Source organism: Oryza brachyantha, chromosome 7 (genome assembly GCF_000231095.2).
Source record: "Oryza brachyantha chromosome 7, ObraRS2, whole genome shotgun sequence".
Taxonomy (NCBI): domain Eukaryota; kingdom Viridiplantae; phylum Streptophyta; class Magnoliopsida; order Poales; family Poaceae; genus Oryza; species Oryza brachyantha.
In genome coordinates this window covers 10,777,731-10,801,439 of record NC_023169.2, presented here as the reverse complement: position 1 = coordinate 10,801,439, position 23,709 = coordinate 10,777,731, and the positions used below count along the sequence as shown (strand labels likewise).

General features: G+C 36.2%; 3 protein-coding genes across 3 annotated transcripts; 1 reads left to right on the top strand and 2 right to left on the bottom strand.

The window, feature by feature from the left end:
* Positions 1-441: 441 nt before the first annotated feature.
* LOC102719314 (asparagine--tRNA ligase, chloroplastic/mitochondrial) lies at positions 442-6,956 on the bottom strand. Its single transcript, XM_006658498.3, has 15 exons — positions 6,500-6,956; positions 5,487-5,555; positions 5,006-5,110; positions 4,430-4,537; positions 3,733-3,870; positions 3,118-3,195; positions 2,834-2,911; positions 2,660-2,728; positions 2,481-2,555; positions 2,247-2,330; positions 2,070-2,156; positions 1,222-1,317; positions 1,068-1,142; positions 837-963; positions 442-676 (listed from the first exon to the last, which is right to left on the bottom strand). Exons 1-15 carry the CDS (start codon positions 6,869-6,871, stop codon positions 561-563), a joined length of 1,677 nt encoding a protein of 558 aa, XP_006658561.2. The 5' UTR covers positions 6,872-6,956; the 3' UTR covers positions 442-560.
* A 5,759-nt stretch (positions 6,957-12,715) lies between these two features.
* On the top strand, positions 12,716-16,571 carry LOC102710997 (beta-ureidopropionase). Its single transcript, XM_006657641.3, has 6 exons — positions 12,716-12,984; positions 14,308-14,415; positions 14,706-14,894; positions 15,171-15,398; positions 15,488-15,712; positions 15,834-16,571. The coding sequence occupies exons 1-6, from the start codon at positions 12,847-12,849 to the stop codon at positions 16,194-16,196; spliced, it is 1,251 nt and encodes a 416-aa protein (XP_006657704.3). The 5' UTR covers positions 12,716-12,846; the 3' UTR covers positions 16,197-16,571.
* An 11-nt stretch (positions 16,572-16,582) lies between these two features.
* Positions 16,583-22,049, bottom strand: LOC102710712 (probable trehalose-phosphate phosphatase 10). Its single transcript, XM_006657640.2, has 11 exons — positions 21,878-22,049; positions 19,028-19,311; positions 18,477-18,617; positions 18,308-18,379; positions 18,055-18,183; positions 17,884-17,940; positions 17,706-17,807; positions 17,496-17,573; positions 17,282-17,422; positions 17,112-17,204; positions 16,583-16,955 (listed from the first exon to the last, which is right to left on the bottom strand). Exons 2-11 carry the CDS (start codon positions 19,235-19,237, stop codon positions 16,893-16,895), a joined length of 1,086 nt encoding a protein of 361 aa, XP_006657703.1. The 5' UTR covers positions 19,238-19,311; positions 21,878-22,049; the 3' UTR covers positions 16,583-16,892.
* Positions 22,050-23,709: the final 1,660 nt, after the last annotated feature.

The window sequence follows — 23,709 nt, the reverse complement described above, 5'->3', positions numbered from 1 at the left end:
CCAAGTAGCGTCCAGAAAGGTATTCCATTGAAGGACAAAAAATGAGCTTGCCAATGTAAACATCAGTAACCAGAAAGTTAAGCCAAAACATTGCTTGAAGAACAAAATTTTGGCAGAAAATTTAGTTACGATAGGTGGTAAAAATAATCTTTTTCAGCAAAATTTACTTGTGAAACAGATCAAACCTTAAAGGGAGAATTCTGATAGAAGTGGTATAGACAAAATTCTTGTTACGAGGTAAAACAGATAAAATACACTTAATCATCAATCCATCAGGTGATCATAATAACAAGTCCAGTATCAATTCCCAAGGCAAAATTCCTAGGTTCGTTAAACAGTAATGTACATGGAAAGTTCATCACTTTAAATTACAGTAAACGATGAAAATTTGCAAGCCCGCTACTCCAAATAATGAATTTTGGAACAATATTGTTTTGCTCGATGTAAGCAATAGCTTAACTAAACTCTGTACAATGAAACAGTAGACCGTATATTTTTCTTGAAATCCCAATCCCAGGAAAGAATGTTGTAAATAGTATCAGTGAGCAACTTTTGGAATGCTAAAACTCTGCGGAGCCAGGAACCCGGGGGAATGGAATGGTGTCTCTAATGTTGTCCATTCCAGTTGCAAATTGTACAAGTCTTTCAAATCCAAGTCCAAAACCAGCATGAGGAACTGTTAAGAAAAGGAGGAAATTCATTATGGCTCATGTGAGAGGAAAATCATGATACAGTCAGATAATAAATTTTGAATGATCTGTAATGAAAAGAAGAGAAAATGCATTATCCAGCTTATTTTGATATTTGAATGGTTAGCTAGTTATATAGTTTTTAACCTGATCCATATCGCCGTAGATCTAAGTACCACCAGTAGCTTTCTTTGTTAAGATTTAACTCATCCAAGCGACCTTCAAGGTAATCAAGACGTTCTTCCCTTTGGCTTCCACCAATGAGTTCACCGACCTGAAATTGAACAGGAAAAATCATATTACAATTTGTGTATTTATACTCAGAATATAACATATGATTTAATGTTTGAAATGTCAGCTATTGGTGTACTTGCTTACCCGTGGAACCAATAGATCCATTGCAGCAACTGTTTTTCCATCATCATTTTGTCGCATATAGAAAGCTTTGATTTCCTAAATAAAATGAAAGGATCGTTGAAGTATGACTATTTTGAGCTAAATTAGTTAATGACAGACAAGTGATGCTACAAACCTTTGGATAATCTCTAATAATTACCGGACGCCCACCAAAAGCAACTTCTGTGATATACCTTTCATGCTCACTTTGCAGATCCAATCCCCATTTGACCTATTGGTGGTTCAAGAAATAAAAGAAAGGGTCATAAGGTCATGATTTTAGTATGTAATCACTTGCATTTCTGCCTTTCCCCATCTGCCTACTCAGGGAAAGGAGTTCCTGAAACTAAACAATATTCCATCTGTCCAACCACAATTGACACTCTAGCATTAAATTTTGTCCCACAACAATTGTCACTTTTGAGTACTAACTTTCCCTCCAACCACCCTTCATTCAAATTTCTTCCCATTTTGTCCCCCAACCACTCTCGGACTCCCAAACATTCATCATCTAATGAGGGGCATTTAGATCATTTTTCCTCCCTACTAATTTCACACTCTTCCCCTAGAGTGACCATTGTGTTGGGATGGAGAGAACTGAAGTACGTAGATGTAGATGTAGAAAAGAACTGAAGTATGTAGATATGGAAAAACAAACAAGTATTCCCCCTGTCCCAAAATAAAGCACTTTTGGCTATGAATCTGGATGAACACAGTGCTTCATATTTTGGGAAGGAGGGAATAATTTTGTGCATACAGATCAAAACTAAACAGATCAAATTATAGCAATGGAAAAAATATATATAAGAACTTGTTCTATCAACATGCATGTTGACATGCCATCCAACACTAAAGACATATATGCAGTCAATTTTTGTTTTGCTGAAAATGCCAGTTTAATCTTGGTTAGGACTTAAATAGAACTCAAACAAAATTGTACTGTAGTCAAAGATGAGAACATAAATAATTGAATTTGTACATTACCGGGAACTCAAATTTCTTCTTGGACCCAACAAGTAGCTCAATAGCATCAGAATATGACAAGTGAACAAAGTTTTTCTCAACTACATCCTGGTAGAAGAAACATTTTCAATATTTCAGCATGTCTCTTGACCAAAACATGCAATAATGCACATCAGAAGAAAGATCTGAGATGAATACATTTAATCTATCGATGATCCCTTTCTCAATCCATGTATTGAAGAAATCCATATCTTCTTTGCAGTTCTCTAGAATATACTTCACCTGTATGAAACAAGATGTAACTAGGTAAATGATGTATGCATAGACATCTTCCCAAAATTCATGCAGTAAGTAAGCATGAAGCATCCATAAATATTTATTGAACAAAATGATTACTAACAGAGTTGAGCACCAAGCAAAAAGGGCACCTACTACATACTGGAGGTATGAACTTGCACAAGCCATGTCATCATTTAGATCCGCAAAGGCAAGTTCAGGCTCAATCATCTTCCCCCAGAACACAACACAAACCAACAAAAAGAACTGTAAATTAAGAGTTCGGGAATTTAAAATTCTGAAAGAAAAATAAATGTAAAAGAATATTGAGATACCCAAAATTCAGCCAAATGTCTTGAAGTATTTGAATTTTCAGCTCTAAATGTCGGACCAAAAGTGTAAATCTGTAGAAAAAATAAGCAAGGTCAGGAAACAGAAACATTGGTTACAGCTATATCAAATACGACAGCGAAAATTGTTTCAAATGAATATGGCAAATGAAAAATTACATCTGATAGAGCTGTAGCATATGTTTCACCATTCAGTTGTCCAGACACTGTTAGAAATGCTGGTTTGCAGAAGAAGTCCTAGAACAGATACAAGAAAATAACCATTGTTATCAAAACTACAAAGACATTAAAACATCTGGACTACTTGAACAGCCGTTAAATCAAATAGCATGTAGTATATCACAAAAATCATACATGTAAATTTGAGTGAAATATGGAATAGGCATTTGACTTTTGAAAACAATAAAAAAAATAACACTTAAGCTTTCATACCGAAGTTTTACCTGTGACCAATCAACCCTTCCATCCTTAGTAGAAGGAATATCCTTGACTAGAGAACCACCTTCAGCACTATTTGAAATCTGAAAGGGATTAAAATAAACACTGTTAGACAGAGGTCTAATGAAGGGGAGAAAAACGATTAGAAGCCAAACTGGAGAACTCTGGTCATTCTATAGAGTATATTGTAAACATAAAAAGATAATAAGTGATGTTCAGGGCCATGAGTACAAACTTCACATGGCTGTTATAGCAAAACTTCAATGGGTTTTAAATGAGCAAATCCATAGTAATTACTTAATAAACATAGCGAAGTTGCTCTAACCAACCACAGAAGTACAAAACTAAAAGAGAACTTCAAATAGTTTCTGATTTGGAGAAAACAGGCATATTAGTACAGGATGATGTGTAGCACACTAAAATAATTCTGATTTGGAACAAAAGGTACACATGATTTTGTGGTAAACATAGAAAAGGCCTATAATAGTGTTACAATATGAACATCATATTAGTATAGGAAATGACATGATGAGCAGAACATGCCCCCACAAAAAGTAAATTCTAGAACATACCAAGAAATATCTCTGTAGTCTATAGAATCTTATCAAGGAAATACTAACCAATGTTGTCACATAGAACTGCTCCCCTGCTCCTTCACAGTCTGATGCTGTAATAATAGGGCTCGCTACCCAAACAAATCCGTTGTCTTGAAAAAATTTGTGTGTTGCATATGCCAAAGCATTTCTCACTCTTGCTACCTAAATAAATACAATACAGTAAAAATCCACAGAATAAAGTTACACAACTAGATAAATGATAAGTGTTGGACATCACCCAGCTTCTTCATCATTGGAAAAAGGCACTTTCTGGACACAAAAGTTCATTTTATTACAATGCATAGAACTACAAACATTTGCACTATTATGATTTGCAGAATATGATGCTAGATCAGCATTAAATATTGTTACATTCCTGCTAATATGAGAAGCATACAAATTTCCTAGGAATGTCCACGCCTCCATTGGCCATAATCCATTAGAATTATACAAAAGGTTTGTATTTCAGAACCACATCGGCAGATCTATATCCAATGTTGGATTGGCCAGAATGTCATCTGTAAATACATGTCACCTATTTTGGAATATTTGCATATTGACAATGCATCTAGAAAAGGATAATGATGAGCATTCTGTAGGAAAGTTATGGACAGAAAGGGCGTAATCATTTCCCAGGCCTAACATAGTTCCTTACAGACTTGGTAGTTTCTATATAAAAGAAAAGCAATCAGAAAAGAGCTAGCAATGAGTGGAATCATACTGCGCCAAAAGTATTTGTCCGAGGACGGAGATGGGCTACAGTTCTCAGAAATTCTCTTGACGCCCGCTTCTTTTGTATAGGGAAAGATGTCGGATCACTTTCCCCAATCTGTAAAAAGAAGTAAAACCTAAATCAGAATACACTAAATAAATGCACTAGAAGTTAACTGAATGCAATGACAGATTCTCAATCAACATTAACAGTCTATAGGTCTATCTTTTTGTGATTGTAACATCAGAGATCTCTTTATATAAGAAGAAGGCATAGGGGATAATTTTTTATGCACTGTATGCTACAACATTAGGGATCATCTAATACAACTACTCAATACATGAGGATCAGTTAACTCCCATCTTTCTTTAACACGGCTAGCATTCAGAAACAGATAGCTTAACTACCCCACAAGTATTTTCTTCTATTATCTATTATAAAAACATAGAAAGACTATTCTGATATCTGGACAGTAGGTAGTTAAATACAGATCTTTCCACATTTAATTTGGATTTATGAGGCATGCAAAGCAACAAGAAAATAAAAAAGAAAAGGAGGGAACTGTAGGCAGAACAAAGCCATTACCACAATGATCTTTGAAACCTTCAACTCCACTTTTTGCTTACCACCTTGGCTGCTTGCTATGATTCCTTCCACTAACACAGAGGCCCCGGTAGCGATAGAATCTATCTGACATCCACCATTGAAAAGATTGACCAGTAAAATGTACTATACCCACGAGAACATTAACTGAAACTATAGCAAGGCAAAATAGAAGGCATTGAGACATGTAACAAATTAGACAATGCTGGTGGCATGCAATATCAAATCTGGATACCATTTGCCAGTGGCATGTCACAATTATCAGAGTTTTATTTTATGTTTTCACAAGATAACCATTGGATTGATCAAAATATTTTATTGACCATAAGAATAACAAAACAAAATTAACATATATTGTTTCTACTATCTAGATGTACCAAGATTCCCTGAATGATTTCAATTAATTAATTTAGCACTTTGTCACCTCTAGATCTAACATGTGGCATTGTACATAAGTGATTACCTGGTCATAACCTTCTGTATCAGGAGTCAATACACATTGCATGTTGGACAAGCAAGAACCATCATTAACCTGAAACGAATTGGAATGTTAGGGACTTTGAGCCTTAAAGTAGAAGCCCTCAGGAACTTTGAAGTCTCCAGATGACAGTATTAACATCCTATGCACACAGAATAAGAGATGAGATACTCTGATTTGTTATACTGTGTACTCATATGGCACTCAGATTACTATATTAGTATTGCTGGTCCACGAAGGACTGTCTGATTTTACACAAGAATAGGCTTTACAGATACTGCCCTGATTTCTAACTTATCACTCAGGCAACTTGTACATTGCGTGGTGATACCATGATACATAGCATAGGTGGTCAAAAGGGAAATTCATTAGCAATCCTCAGATAACTTCACCAAGTGATTATCCTCAAGTTTCTACTATGAAATTAATTTTGTTTTGCAATTTTTGGGACATATCTAAATACCACTAATTAAGATTGTTGAGACATAACATAAATATTTCACTGGAACTAGTCAAGATTTGCTATATGTCTACAACTAACTACACTCCACAGAATTAGTAGCATACAAATCAAATAGGCTCCAATTCTCATCCAAAGAAGGATGACGTGATAAACAGTCGCAAAAGGATTTTTGCAATATCTATCCACTAATTCAATCCTGTTATCCTAACTTACCACAAAATAATAGAACAATGGAAGCTAGTTTGGTGCGGTCATGAACACGCATTAAGTGTTTAATGAAATGTCAAATGATCAACTGCACTGGGGAAACAAATCAGAAAATGCCAGTAATGCACTAAGAAAAGCATATTGTTTCCACACTCGGAATTCTTATGCCACAATGTCAACTAAAGCAATTCTCAAACTAATCGTACACACCAGCATTTCAGTACATTTCATCAAACACAAATCCGCTAAATTCTTCGTGTCACCATCCCACTTCACAACAACTAACTATAATAGAAAGAAACGCAAGAACGCAGGGCTATCTCCTCACCTCGACGAAGGTGACGGTCCTCTGGGCGCGGCAGGTGCGCACCCACCCGCGCACGGCGAGCTGCCTCCCCACCCACGCGGACCCCTCGTCCTCCCCTCCCTTCACGTCCGCCACCCGCGTCCTCCGCCTGAACTCCCCCACCGCCTCCCCCCCGGTCGCCGTTCCCTCCGCCGCCACCGCCGCGGCCGCCGGGGGCGGGGGCGGGGCCGAGGCCGAGGCCTGCGCAGCGGCGCAGAAGCGGCGCCACCTCGAGGTGGCGGCGAGCGGAGTCGCCGGCTGCAGCGGGAGGGCGGGGAACGGGCACGCCTTGGGTGGGGCCGGGAGGCGGCGTGGGGCCAGGCGGAGGAGGCGGGTCGCCGCGGCGGCCGCCATCGGCGGAGCAGCGGGCAGGCGGCGGAGGCGGGTTTAAGCTATCGCCGGCCTATCTGCTCTCCTTCCCCTTGGAGCCGTCCGTTTTGACGTCGGCCAAAATACGCCTTCCTACTCTGATTACGTACCTAGCCTAAGTTGCTACTATTGCGTTGCATTCTCTTTTGAGTAAATTTTAGGATTCTTTTTTGAGGAAATTTTAGCAAACTGCGACTATCTATCCTATTAGCGTGCGAACTATTTTTACTCGTCATATATATTTCATTCATTATTCTTTAAATCCGACAACTAAAATCATTTTCGTAAGATTAGATGGTTTACGTAGACTTTTCATATATCAGTGGCTTTCTAAATTAGAAATTATTTTAACCATCATAAAGTTTATGTATGTTAGCAAATATCTTTCTAATTAGAAACAATTTCTATATATTAGACATTATATAAAGATAAATATAATAGTTTCCAACCATAAATAGTTGTAAATATGCAATGTATATCTTTAGAATTAAAGTTCAGTCATAATTTTTAACACACCGTTAGAACACCAATAATGATACATATCCAACGTAGTTCGTGATCAACTTCATACCACAGTTGCGCTAAACATAAGATCGATCAATGCACTAGACCACTGTTATTGGACACCCAAATAGTTAAATTACTAGCAATAATATCATATATAAATCTTTGGTAAAATAGGGATGAGTATATGATGTTCTAGAAATATTTTGTTAGCATCATATTTTATGTGAAATAAGTATATTTCTTGATTTTTCAAATGATAAATCACTGTAGATTATTTTTAAAATCAAGGAAAAAGATATGTGCACCTACTGACACTAACGAACTAGAAATACGGCTTATAAAAATATCATTAATAATTTCACTCTGTTAAAAATTATCATATATTTTTAAACTACAAAGAACTAGTGCGATAAATATTTGCTATTAATTATATGATCATTTAATATTTGATTTAAATATCTTTTCATGTAATGTAACAAGACACGGAGAAATTTATTTTTAAACTCATAATAAATTTTGAGAGTTGCATAGTTGTTTTGTAATTTAGATATATACCACATCAACAACATTTTAATTATTATAGAAAGACGGAAAGTTGTAATTTGATGCAACTCATGTTTGTATAGAGTGATTTTTATTAAATTTAGCTTTATAGAGTTTAAATTTTATGTTAATATCAGATAATGTGAATAATTTATTCAATTAAAATTATCCTTACAATATTATAGTGATTCTGGAATTAGTATATTAATTTATTATTGTAATGTTTCTAAATTATATAAACATGGTCACCAGTTTTGCAATTACTGTTCAAACTGAAAACTCTTAATGTATTACAATATGGTCTAACCTATAATTAATTATTCAAATCTATAATAGTCACCACTAATGGGTGGTCTACTGCTATTTTGTCAGAGTTTGTTTAAATAATAAAATTAATAAATATTTGATAGTCAAACAAATTTGAATGTTTGGTTTATATATAATTGCATTAAAGAGAACTTTTAATGTTTTATTTATATTATTAATTGGGTTGTAGCATTAGCACGGGTATATTTCTAGTTTTCTTAGAAGTATGGTCTGTACTTCAGTTTGTATTTTAGGTATACGACAATAGCTGATGATTTTATGGGAGAACTGTAATTTTAGTCCATAGGCCCAGTTTTCAGCCGATGCAAGTTGAGTCCACCTGTCAGTCACACCTCGATGAAAAAGTTGTAATTTTCTAATTAATTTTTTGTTCTTTTTGCATATTTGCGAAATATGTAGATGAACTTTCAACAATGTGAAGTTTTGATAAAATAGTTGTGGTTTTATAAAATTTACTCTTTTTTATCCGAGGTTAAATATAAAAATACTAAATTATGTAGAACTACATGTATTTTGGAAAATTTATCACAAAACTATATATTTAAGTATATATTTATGGATGAGTTCATCACAGAATTATAAACGTAAGCAATTGATCTCAAAATTATAGAGTAGTGCTATTTTTTAATGAAATTATAGATATGTCATTGGTCTCCCCACAAAACTACCATAAAATACATAACGTAGGTGTAGTAATGGCACATAAAAAATAAGTAGTTTTCTGAAAAAGAAAATTTGTAGTTTTGAGATATATTGGTTTAATTATATAGTTTTATGATAAAGTAATTTCTAAACCTATAGTTTTGTGATATTTTAGCTTAAATGTGTAACTTTTTTGATAATTGTGCCAAATAAATCGTAGTTTTTTGAAATTTACTCTTTTAAATAAGTGTTGATAGGAATGTAAAAATTTTGCATAGTAATATTTCTTCCTCAAAAATATTTCCAGTCTCATTAAGTACTAACAGCCAAATGTTTTCGATTAGATGTGTTACACGTGAACATGTACATGCGATATATCTAGATATACTAGTACCGTATCCACGCTAACAGTATGAATAATTTAGTAATGTAAATAAAATATTCTAAACTCCTTCAATTCAAATCAATAATATGAACCAAACATTTGAAGTTATCTTCCTAGCATTTGTTAATTTGATTATCTAGACATATTCTAACAAAATAGCAGCAAACCAACCATTAATACCGACTATTGTAACTTTGCATAAAAATTATAGGTTAGCACACATGACAAGTGCAAGTTTTCAAGTTTGGACGTAATTTAGAACTTGTAAGGCCAAGTTTATATACTAATTTTATTAACACTGCAACAATAAGTTCACATACATATTTTAAAATCGCTACATGGTCAAGTTCACACATTACAAGGATAATTTTAATTAAATAATGTATTGATATTATCTAATATTAGCACAAAATTTAAACTATATAAAGCTAACTTTAATGATAGCTACTTTATACAAAGATGAGTTACATCCCATACACCTTACTATTTTTTATATTAAATAAAAATTCATTAACGTTTGTATATACCAAATAAATAAAATAACTCTGTAAATCTCAAACAACGTGTAATTTGAAGTCTAATTTGTTGAGTTTAAAAACAAATATCATTGTATCTCCTACTATTACATAAAAAGAATTAGAATCAAATACTATCGTACAATATCTAGCAGATATTTTTACTACACAAGCTTGTTTTAGTTCAAAAAAATATACCACATAATCTCTAACAAGAGTAAACTACACCCATGATATAAAAACTTATGAGGTGAGTGTAATCTAGTGCAACAATTTGTATTATGGGTGTAAACCATCATTAAAATGCATGTGTACTGTTGGTACAGTAACAACATGCCACCAATACGATTAAGGAAAAATGACTCATTTATTTGTTATGGAAGCAAAAAGAAATATCTAGAACAGTATTACCATCAAGATCAGAGTTTCTTGTGGTGTGGAATTAGAATTCACCAATGCACCATGATTATTAATTTCTTAAATTAATTGTGCAAGAATTAATGATGGTGACAAAAACCAAGAAAAGATGGTGTCAAACTATTAATCTAGTGAGATCATACTATTCTTGCATTATTTACTTATCATGGTTACTTAAAAAATTAGAATTTTACTTATTTTTTCAATTTTAACATGACAGTGGTCCAGAGTCTTCATATATTTGATGATGAGCGTAATTGTGGTATGATGATGAACATGAGCTTTATTGTCTCAGCATCAATATTGGTGTTCTAATGTCATTTTGTGCTGGCTTGTGCTGCTACGTCAATCTCACCCATGTTGTGATTGTATTTTGGTTCTAAAGATATATACTACACATTTACAGAAACTTTATAATTGAAAAGTTTATATATTTATCTCAATATAAAGTCTCTACTATATATAAAAAGTTTTTGCCTTGTTTCTAATTGAAAACATAATTTCTAATATATGGAAACTTTAGAAAATATGATCTATATCATGATTTTAGGGGTTTACTCATTGTATTTTTTACATTTGTTTTCAAATTAATAAGAATATTTACCACAAAATACCTTTTCACTAATAAGTCATTGTACAACTAATCAATAATCGGTGGCTGAGCGAACAATCAATGTGCTTGCTAACTTCCATCCATCAATAATTTGGAAGAATTCCGTCAAAATTTGGACCATTGGATCTAAGCCAAGATTCGCGCCAACCTCATTTTCCTCCTAACCTGGCAATGCAACTTTTGTTCTGGCTAGTTACAAACTTACAATTCATTGTTAGGGTTGGGTAAGGAGGGTGGGGGAGAGGAAAGATGAGATTCTCCATGACTTAGGAAATGATTGTAGATGATGGAGTAGTGGCAGTGGTAGTAGACATGTACGAAAAGACAAGTGGCAATAATGCTGTTATAATGTTGGAAGACAGTCAATCGAAGTAAGATAAAGGGGCAAAAGAAACAAGAGGGAATAGAAGGTGAAGATACCACATCTTTATATATAGGAGACAGAGGCACACCGGCAGTCCAATCGATGAGACCATGGGGCGACACATGGAGGCATAGCCTATGTCGAGTTGTCAAATATAATATAAAAACTAGACTGATACACGTCCGAATCTTAAAGCCATGTATGAACCAAATAATAATATGTACCAAATCTCTACTATTTATAAAAAGATTATCGTCCCTACCAAATTTTCGTCGGTCGTGCATCCCGTGTGTCACCCACAGACCATTATCGATGACAATGCCATGGCCGCCTTGGCCCTCAGGGACCACGTGGTTATGTCAACTAAACTCACGCTCAAATATAAGAAAAAATTGGTTTGGTAGTCCGGTGGTGAAGAGGAGGCAGTACGAGCTTGAGGTTGCCCGTGCACGATCGACTGAGCATTAATTCTGTCACCTAAATAAATCATTAGGGTAGACTATTTTGATGGTTATACAAAGTTGACGAGCAAAAATATTTCTATATATAAACATTTTATTTACGTAGGTTTACGAATACTTATGCATAAAGTTTATGACTATATATATTTTATCTATACGTAAAGTTTATGAATATTTATATAAAAATTTAATGAATGGAAATATTATGTTTATAAATAGAAATATTTTATTTATGTATAAAGTTTACCAATGATTTTTTTCATATATACACTTCCAAGAGAACTTAATATAATAAAAATATTGAAATGGTTTTTGATATCAAATACTAAATATGACATTTTCTTTTGCATATTTGTTTACAATAAGGAGAAATGCTTTTTATTTAGTGGCGCATGTTAACAATTGAATAGAGTAAAGAAATGTTGTATAGAACATGTTCGGTTTATGAAGAGTCTGTGTGTGTATATATATACACACACTATTATAAAGTTTATATAGAGGAGACTTCAAATACAACAAGTCACTTGATTTAACCTATCACTGATAATTGTGTAGAAGCTTCTGATGGAATAAATTGTCTGAATTTAAGGTTTAGTTTCAGTATTATCTAAGTTTATTTTTTTATTTTTCTGAGCAATCTAAAATTTAGTTTTTTTCTGTTTTTTTACACAATCTCAAATTTCTTTATGCTTTTCTCTACGCAAAATATTTTAATTTGGTTGCATCAAATAAAGAAAATAAAAGGAAGTAAGACTTAGATAACTTGATTGAAAATATCATAACATGATTTAGTGTTTGTTTGTCAAATTAATTACACGTTAACTATATTTACTATTTTCGACTCAGCGTGCGATTTATTTTTAAAACTTATTTTAATTTAGACCATCAATATTAATTTTACCCGGTACATCGCACGGATATTTTTCTAGTATAATAATTATATAGGCAAGTCCTTATTATTATACTTACCTAAGTCGCGTATAATCCAGCCTAATCCGTCCAAACATGAAGACAATCAAATCACATGACGCGAGGAATACATACACAAGAAAAAAAAATACACTGCAGGAGTCCCACTCGCCTCTCTCTCTCTCTCTCTCTCCATCTACACGAGTCCAATATCCCGACGAGGAGAAGGGGAGGCCGCATCGCATCACACGCCGCACCAACCGCCACCCGATCGGATATGGAGGCCAGCAACGGCAAGCGGCCGCAGGGAGACGACGACGAGGCGCCGCCGCCGCCGCCGCCGGCGGGGTCGATCGGTGGGTACGAGTCCCTGCACAGGCTCCTCGAGTCCAACCTCTCCCCCGACCTCTTCAAGGTAGACTTCCTTCCTTGATTACCTCCCGCCGGCCACTCCAGGTCTCCCCCACCCGCTCCGTTAATTTCTTGGTTCATGGCGGCCCGCGGCCGAGCTCGCGGCTGCCGCGCCCGCGTTTGATTTCCTTAGTGTGCTGTGACGTCGTCGTCAGCGTGTTCATCCTGACATATGTCATCGCTAGATCATCGTGGCTTGGGAACGGTAGGATTATTGATTCGAATTGATGGATGGGCTGGGTGCATGAATGGATGGATGAATGATTCGCTTGGTTGCTTTCGAGGTCAATTTTGTGTCTGACAGTGACCGTTTCCAGTGAGTGATTCCGTAGGAAAGAAACGCTTTGTACTCACAACATTTTTGCACGTTACATTTCCCATCCGTTTGTTGATGGAAATCGAATCGAGAATTCGTTGTGTTGCTAGTTAACTCACAAGATCAGACGCTATCAACTTCAATTACGATATGGAAGAAGAGATTATCGTTCAATTATTCTTCGGGGGCTCGTAATTTTTTTTATACACTAAGGGTGTGTTTGGTTGGTGGGGTATATCTGGATGGGAGATGGCCGTCCAGGTTTTTAATGCGTTTGGTTCGTGAGCGAAATTGGATATGGTGACCTAGAAAAAGAATATTCCACGAAGATACTAGATGGGTGTATCCGGCCAAATTGGCCGGACGAGCTCATCCACCCTCACTAACCGTGATCATTAGTGATTGTTTAGTGATAATTAGCTTGTTTTATCATTATTTAGTAATTAACAAGTTTAATTTAGTGTTAATTAATGATGATAGATATATTTTATTGATAATTTATACTAATTACGATAAATCTATGATGATTAATTTATATTATTATTTATTAGTAATTCAATATGTTCATTCCATCCAACCAACCAAACAAAAAATTAGATCACCCCATTCATTTAATCAAACATAAAACTGTATCACCATATCTCACAAAATATGGATGATCATATTCCATCCTATCTTGACCACCAACCAAACGGACCCTAAGGCTCCCATCGTTTCGTTTTTTAGGGGAAGAAGCGAAAACGCGTTTTAGCAAACGAAAAATAATTTGCAGGTAAAACTTTTATATATGTGTCCATAGCGACTTAAAAGCGAAATACATAAAACAAACCACGATGAAAAAACCACAAAATCAAGTCCAAAATTAAGTTCTAGAATTCAAATTTTAGCTTATAAGCAATTACAACTGCGAAACGATAAGGCCTTAAGCTTTATGGTGGTAAGGTTGTGTTGAAGATATCGACCTTGTTTATGATGAGATGTTGTTAACTTAGTTTGTATATTTGTTAACAGGAAGCAAGCCGGTTGCTGCTAGGACTGAACTGTGGGCGTGCTCTTGAGGCCATCTCACTGCCTGAAGCCACATCTGCTCTTGCAGAAGCCCATGATTTTGATGTGCAGGTTATTTCCTGATAGTTCTCGTTTTCTTTCGTTAATTTATGGATGGAATCAAACACACACTGTTTATTGAAAAAATTTCCTTGTTTATTGAGAAAATAATCAGGACAATTTTAATGCCTACTGCCAATAAAGCATTGGGTCAAACTCTTATTTGGTAGTGGCAGCTTGTGAATTGGTTCCATACTTGTGGGCCCTGCTCTTTTTGATCCTTAGCACATAGAAAATTAAACTGATAATTCCCTGCACTCTTGTTGTCTCAATTTTGTAAGAAGTGCTCTTTTGTGCTGCAGGCCTTCCGTTTTGATGCAGATAAAGAGTATCTTAGGCAACCAAGGGTTGTTCGAGTTGGCCTAATTCAGAACTCAATTGCTATTCCTACCACTAGCCATTTTGCAGATCAAAAGAAGGCTATCATGGAGAAAGTCAAGCCTATGATCGATGCAGCTGGCTATTCTGGTGTTAATATTTTGTGTTTACAGGTGAGTCCAGTATCCGTTTATACAACTTCCTTTTGGCGTTTGGCGAGTTACTCTATAGTGCCTATGCAACTTGTTTATATCTATCTATCTCTTCATTTCCAGCCTGATGTGTTTCTCAGAATATTTGTTCTCCATGTTAGTATGAACATATTCATTTCCAAACCTTATGTGCTTAGAATACAGTAACTTGTCAATGTTGGACAATGTTATATTCCACAAATTTGCTTATATTTCCAAAGGTGCAGATTGTTCTAATCGTTCATACCCAAAATTCAGGAAGCTTGGACTATGCCTTTTGCCTTCTGCACACGTGAGAAAAGATGGTGTGAATTTGCTGAGCCTGTTGATGGAGAATCTACCCAGTTCCTTCAACAACTTGCTAAGAAATATAACATGGTAATTGTGAGCCCAATCCTTGAAAGAGATGTAAACCATGGAGAGATTATGTGGAATACAGCTGTTGTCATTGGTAATCATGGGAACATAATTGGTATACATCGAAAGGTATGTGTAATCAGTACATATTTATTTTCCTGTGGCTGCATCTTTGCTATCTGAAAGCATTTATTCAGACTCACTAAACACTACTGTAGAATCACATTCCAAGAGTTGGTGATTTCAATGAGAGCACGTACTATATGGAGGGTAACACTGGGCATCCAGTGTTTGAAACAGCTTATGGCAAAATAGCAATAAACATCTGTTATGGAAGGCATCATCCCCTTAATTGGCTTGCTTTTGGCCTCAATGGAGCTGAGATAGTGTTCAACCCATCTGCAACTGTTGGTGAACTTAGCGAACCAATGTGGCCCATTGAGGTCAGATAAAGTTTTCCACACTGTTTCTTTCGTGAAATTTTTAGAAGTTTGAATACTTTTATTTGATTTCTGATCTTATTTGTCCTACAACAGAGCTGATGCTTAAACTGTACTGTTTCAGGCAAGGAATGCTGCAATTGCAAATAGCTACTTTGTGGGATCAATTAACCGGGTTGGCACAGAGGTCTTCCCAAATCCTTTCACTTCTGGCGATGGGAGACCACAGCATGCCGACTTTGGTCATTTCTATGGATCCAGCCATTTCTCTGCACCTGATGCTTCTTGCACACCATCACTGTCTCGCTACCGAGATGGCTTGGTAATATCTGATATGAACCTCAACTTATGCCGCCAGATCAAGGACAAGTGGGGCTTCCGCATGACTGCCCGTTACGACATGTATGGTTCCTTGCTTGCGAAGTACTTGGAACCAGATTTTAAACCTCAAGTCATTGTTGACCCGTTGATCAATAAGAGTGCATAATGCTGAAACGATGCTTGATCAGTGGGGGAGCGGGGACCCAAAGGGCAGCACTTAATTCTAGAACGTTGATCAATAAGAGGGGTGTAATTCTGGAAAATGATGTTTGATCAACAAGGCCCAAAGGGCAGCATTTAGTGCTGTGATTTCTATGGTTAGAATTTGCAGGTTGAGGGAATAGTCTTTTAAACTTGTGCAGTTGGAGAAATTGTGTGTGTGTGTGTTTTAGTTTTCATATGTAAAGAACAATTCGTGTACATGTTTTCCTAGAACCGACTTGGAGTTGGAAATATTAATACTCATTTTGCTTTCTGTTGTAATTTGCAACGCGTATGGTATATAAAGATCATTAAATTACTCGTTTGTCCGCACTGTTTAGTCGCATGCTTTCTTTTGCCACTGGTTTGAAATTGCTGCAATGCCACAAAGTTCCTTGGAATCTTGCTCAAAATGTCACAGTTAACAAGTCACACATGATACAACTAAGACCATTATTCAAAGAACTGGATTGGTGCAGAATGCTTCGATTTCTTGTACAGAATGGCAATTATTTTTAGTTGCGGCTTCCCAGGCTAAAAAAAATGGATTAACTATAAGGTGTGCAACTGTCCACTATTTGCAATTCAATTCTGCTGCCCTTCTTATTGTCTGTCAGAATTCAGAAATCTACCTAAAGTAAACATCAGAGATATTTACCATCTACTTACTATCTGATGCTTCTTCCTTCTTCCACATCACCAGTCTCTTCAAGAACTCCATAACCTGCAACAATTGAAACAGCTCTAAATACCATGAATGGCCATAAGATAATCTTATGGAAACATCTTCAGACAATCTTATGCAATAAAACAATCTTAGGAAAACGTGATCAAACAACAGTGCCTTACATGGAACAGCTGTGCAAACTCATGTACCTACCTCAGATGGATCAACCAGAGAATACATGGCATGAGAGTCCTTTGGTACAGATGACACCAGAATTCCAAAACCCCTCTTATCGTCACGAAGAACCTGAAAATTGAACCATAAGGATGAATTTTATAAATGGAAAACATAAATTATTTTTCATAAAAAACAAAATTATGTACCTTAAAAGCGTCCTCGTCGGTGCGATCATCCCCGATATAAATAGGAAGCGCATTTTTACAGCTCGCCAGATCTAGTGAGTCGAGCAAAAACTCAACTGCCTTCCCCTTGTTCCAATCTATCACTGGACGAACTTCCAAAACCTGCATTGCAATGATCAGATACAGCAGACAGTCATGTTCAGGATAGCCAATGTCTTCAGTTACAGATCTTTACTTTTCGTCCATGAGTCAGCCGGAGTCGAGGGTAGAGTTTTAGGACATCGTTTGTGCATTGAGAAACAAGTTGCCAATCCTGAAAATCAGATGAGCCAGAAAGCAAGGCATTGTTCATGTCTTTTTTCGATGATAAATAGTTCATGTCTTCAAATACTTTTCTCCATATTTCTTCCCAAAAAAATGATTTTGAGCAGATGAAAAACTTCACCTTCTCCGCAACATTGCGGTAGTGCACCGACACACAGAACTTGTTGTTCTCAACTTTCGCACCCTCAATCGCCTTGGTCTTCTCGACGAGCAATCTAAAAAACTGCATTCCATTGCATTGCACCAAGATGAACAACGAAGCTACAATATGGAGTTGTAAAGGCTGAAACTTTCTCTACCTCATCGATCATCGGTAAGAATTCAGTAGCAGCCTGGAAGATCTTCACTTCCTCGCCCTACAACAACAGTTGAAAAGATGAATCCAATTCAGCAAACAACCATCGTACTATTCACCAAAATGTAGGGGAAAAAGTATTATGATCGAGTGAACTGTTAAGAGTTCACCACACCTGCTTTTCATTCGAGTTGGTAGAGCTTCTACCGTCAGTAGCAGAATCATGTTTCCCAACTGGACCCATGATGTCCATTCCATGGCTACCAGCATAGTACAGTTCTGTTAATTTAACAAAATCAAACACCTAAAATTGATACAGAGGGGGTACAGTTAAGATCAGAAAGACAGACAGCATGGAAATCATCAAACTACGTAATAGACGCAACATATTTACGTCGAAAGTTTGTAATTTTAAGTAACACAAAGACCTTATCACGAGACCTTCCACTGATAATCGCAGTGGGGAGTTGCAAGGCAGCATTTTTCACCACCTCACGCATCTGCAAGCGCGACATTGCGCAGAAGTTTCAGTCAATAGAACCTTGGCAAGAGGAAGAGACCCCAATTGAGCTAGAACTTGCACTGAAAACGTACTACCTGATCAGACATGACAGCATTGTCAGGTTCATCGACAATCGGCGAGAGCGTGCCGTCGTAGTCCAAGAACAGCGCTATCTTCTTGCCTTTGCCATAGGCAACAATGTGGTCGAAAGCATTTAGAGCTGAAGGGTACTTCTTCTGCAGCAACGACAAATGCGCAGTTGCGCAACTTCTTACAGGATCAACACACAAAGAGCATTTTTCTTATCCTTAAGGAGATACCAAGTACCACTATTTTCTATATAAAATTTAGTACCTTTTAGTATCTAAGATACCAAGAAGTATTAAATTTTAGCATTTTTTACCATCCTTAAAAAGTACCTCAAGGTACCCAGAATTTTAGTACAAATTTTTGATACCTCAAGATACTATCTTAAGGTACCACCCATTTTACACTAAAAGGTGTGGTACCTTGAGATACTTTTTCAAAGATAGTAAAAAAACTCATTAAATTTTATATAGAAAATAGTGATACCTTCTAGTGTCTTCTCAAGAATGGTAAAATTGCTCGTACTCAAATGATTCAGTCAGTAGGATAGTAAACTCACCGTCCAAGCTCGGTAGATCGGATCGAAAGTGCCAGATGATGAGCCATTGCTCACACGGACCGCAGTTGGCGATGACAACTTCATGTCATGCAACCAGCCATTGGTGTGCAAGGGCATCAATTTCAGAGGTAAAACCAGTTCATCATCCAAATTCTCTAGTGACGCAGGATCATCGTTTTCAGAGCTGCTATCGTTAGAGCAGGAACCCATATATGCAGATCTTCTTACTGTCAGACACCTTCTTGTTTGCAAAACGTTTTAAGCCAAACCCTGCACTCTGAAACCTACGAAGAACCACCTTAATTTCTTCAGTGTCTTCTTGCAATCACAGATTCACAGCCCTTTCGCAACGAAAATAAAGCATCCATGCGATAAGACATAATTAATTTGCTCTCCACATCACATACGAAAAAAATTAAAATAAAGCAAAAGAACGCAGATGGCCATACATATACATACTTCAAGAAAGCACCTGAATCTCCTCATGATCATCAGAACACAATGGGCAGCTTTTCTTGCACTTTATATATATGTGCTACAGCTTGATACTGAAAAGTAACAGTGACTTGAAGATGAATCTGAGGCAGCAAGTAACTTGTGTGTTTGGAAGTCAAAGAGGCTTACGCTAGCTACCTCAGGGGCTACTGAAATGGATGGCTTCAAGTCAAAAACAACCAATGGAGACGAAGTCTTGGCAAGAACGGCAGCATGCTCCGTACACACACAGCAAGAGAGACAGGAAACAAATGTAGCTCTGCTGAATATATATATATTCAGAGTTTCAGATTTCAGAGACAGCAGGGGCATCTGTGTACTATTGTATTCTGCGTGCGTGCAGCCATGAAGACTAGACCACAGTAACTATCCTGCTGACCTTCTTTCATATCAAGTGAAAGAATTTGAACAAGCAACAGGGTTGAGTAAAATTGTTTAGGCAACTTTTGCAAGGGAATTAATGGGACTGCGAAGAAGGCTATATATATATATATATACTATGCAGTAAGCACTGACATCTTCTGTAACTTTTCTAACGTTCTAACAAACTCCATGATAGTAAGGAACCTGGTGTTTACATCTTGAGAGGAAGAACTAGTTCTCTAATTAACCTTTTTTTTAGGAATATATGAAGTTTGTTCAATCGTTTCCGCGAACTCCATACTATTTTTTAATGTTGAAAAATCACCTGGACTGTCTCCAAGGAGACAGGAGGTGAGAAAGTGAAAGGCAGGAGAGAAGAAATCAAGATGAAAACCATCTCTTGAACCCAACTAAAACCCTACCTGCCATGATCACTTGGGGCCTGAGAAGTCTGAAGAAAAAGTGCAAAAACCAAGGGACTTGGTCGAACCAACACACACATCAACATCAGATCTGGGTCATGGTTTATAACTTCACGTGCATATATTAAGAGATCTTAATTAGATGAGATTTGCTAAAAAGTATCTCAAGATACCGGTACCTCGCGGTACCAAATCGTTTCTGATCGTTGGATCTAATAGTGCACATCCCACTCAGCTAGATCCAACGGTGGGAAATGATTTGGTACCTCGAGGTACCGGTATCTCGAGTTACTTTTTGTTGGACTGGAGCAAATCTCTAATTAGATTGTTTCAAACTAAAGAATCTTAATTAGGAAGTCCCTTTTCACCCTAAAAAAAGGGTCCTCTCCTGGAAACACTGGTGGAGTACTGTTGGACCGTTGGTACAGCATTGGAGTGCACTTCTTTCACCAATCCATCCCAAGAAGCATTCGAGTTCATGAAGCAAAACCCCAAGGACTGTTTGGACCAAACAAATGGAGTGCAATTGGAAGCAAACAACAAAGATAATCAAACTAAATATGCATCTTGGTCAAGGAATGATGTAATTAAAGATGGATTGACCGATACTACATCACGGTGCGATAAAGCATTAAATCTTGAATTTTATTCCCTTTGAAAGGAAGATTTTGTGTCTTCGTCCATCAAAACATTTGAATTTTGATACTCCACGAAACTATTCCATCCGTTTCATAACGTAAGATTTTATAGTCTTGCCTAAATTTTATATAAATGCTGATGAGTTTAGACACATATACAAATTATATACATTAACTAATGGATGAATTTAGCTAATTTTATAGTCTTGCCTAAATTTTATATAAATGCTGATGAGTTTAGACACATATATAAATTATATACATTGACTAATGGATGAATTTAGCTAAAGCTAGAAACTCTTACGATAGGGAAGGGAGTTGATGGAAGTAAGTGAATACTGAAAAATGCACTAGATTCAATTTGAAGGGTAAAAAAATCTGGTGTTTTTCTTAGTCGCTAATTGGCACTTCTCCTAAGAAGCTAGTTACACGGTGAATTAATACTAACTTCATGCCCAGTATATAATTTCAGATAGTATAATCCTCAATATATAATTAATCAACGACTCTATATTTCTGTATGTTGTTCCAACTAAACAGATATTTGTAACGCCATCATTGAAAAAAAAACATTCGGTGGTAGCATATTTCTAAACTCGGGATCTTTCATTCTTATGAAACCAAAATTTCCTTTTCACAAAGAGAAAACGAAGAGGAACCCATAATTAAATTTGCAATTTTTCATTGCGTGCGTGCAAAACTGATTTGTTCGATCCGTATGCATGCAACAACTAATCAACCAATAGCCATACGTGAGATCGCATTAATTCACAATCAATCAATCAATCAATCGAAACTGACTGAGCTTTCGTGTGGCAGCAAGATCATTAATTAATGGATTATTTACATCACCTGATCTAAACGCATGCATATGATGCAATTTTGTAATTAATTAGTCCGAGCAAGCAGAGGGCCAGGGAACGCTAGCTCACCTTGATCAACCGGATAGGAGAGAGATGGGAATAAATGAAGATGTAATGGTTGGAGAGAGAGAGAGAGGAGATGTTGGATTGAAGCGAGCGAGAAGAGAGGGAGGGACGTAGAATGCGTGGGTCAGCCTTTCATCGGTTAATTCCTATCAGAAGAGGATTTAAAGAGATTAGAAAGAAACTTATTCTACACCTATTATGATGTAGAATTATTCTACCTCAATCCTCTCTAATCCCTCCCACTTAGGAAATGACCGAACAGGGCCGTAGGGAAGATGTAGCATGCATGCGCCCATAGAATTTTTGTGGAGTAAAAAGTAAGATCGGTTATAAATTTGTTCGTCTGTGTTATCTTTATTCTTATAGCAAAATATATATTTAGATCTAAGACTAGGTTTTAAATTGTCATAACCTCTTTCATTAGGTTCCTACGTGGTATGTCACATGCACGGACGTGGGTACTACATCATCTTTAACACAAACGATATGCAACGTCGGTGATAAATTCTCCCTCCTATTTTTTTTGACGCAGTTGACCTTTTGATATACGTTTGACCCTTCGTCTTATTTAAAAAATTATATAATTATTGACTATTTTATTACGATTTAGTTTATTACTAAAGTAATTTTAAGTATGATTTATAATTTTGTATATTTGGATAAAATTTTCAAATAAGATGATGGATCAAACATAAATCAAAAAGTCAACAGCGTCAAAGAAACCGGAGGGAGTAGGATTTTAGAGAGGTTGTGGCAATTTAAGATTTAGATAACACACTTTAATAAGTTTTGGGATTTATATGTGTATTTTAAGAGGATGCGTACCTAGATAACACATGAACAAATTTAGGACTGGCTGTAAACTTTATTCAATTGCATGACATGCATGGTTTCTAACCAATGTACTTTGATGAAGCCTAGAGGAACTGAGGAAGGGTGTGGATACACATTTTCTCGAATTACAGAAAGTTGGGTATCTGAATTGAAGGACCATTTGCGGGTAGTTTGACTACGACCCTGTTTAGTTTCCAAAAAAATTATGTATTCGTCCCTCACATCGAATCTTTGGACATATGTATATAACATTAAATATAGCTAAAAAATAACTTATTGTACGGTTTGAAAGGAATTTGCGAGACGAACCTATTGAGCCTAATTAGCCATGATTAGGCATAACTGCTACAGTAACTCACATGTGGTACTGACGAATTAATTACGCTAAAAAAATATCTCGTGGTTTCTTGACACTCTATAATTAGTATTTTAATTAATCGTTAAAATAGTAATTCAATATCCGTTCAAACATCACCCAACCTAAAAATTTTCACGACCTAAACAAGTCGTACGAAGAAGTCGGACAGTTCGGCAGCTATACGACAGTCCGGTATACAATGACATAAACGATCTGCCAACATACGGAGCCTTCAACGACCGTTGACGATCGACCACACTTTTGTGGCTGTTGATAAGTTTTAACAACCACATTTCCCATAGTTAATAATTCTTTCTCTTGTAGTATGTATTGCTGACCGTTTTCTTTTAATTCAAGAATGCAAGTATTTGCAAAAAAAAATGTTGATTGAACTAATTCGGTCATTTATGAGTTTGACCACTGATAGATTAACAAGTTTGTCATTTTTTTTGCCCATTCTTCATATATTTAATGTTATTGAGAAATTATACCATTAAACATTTATAGTAGTACTGATATATGAGATTGATGCTAGTACTCATCAATTACTTCGTATCTAGAAATGTCCGAAGATACATGCAAGGTAATATTAGCAATGTGCTAACTTTCATATAAATATTGCTTTTGGATGCACTAATAAATG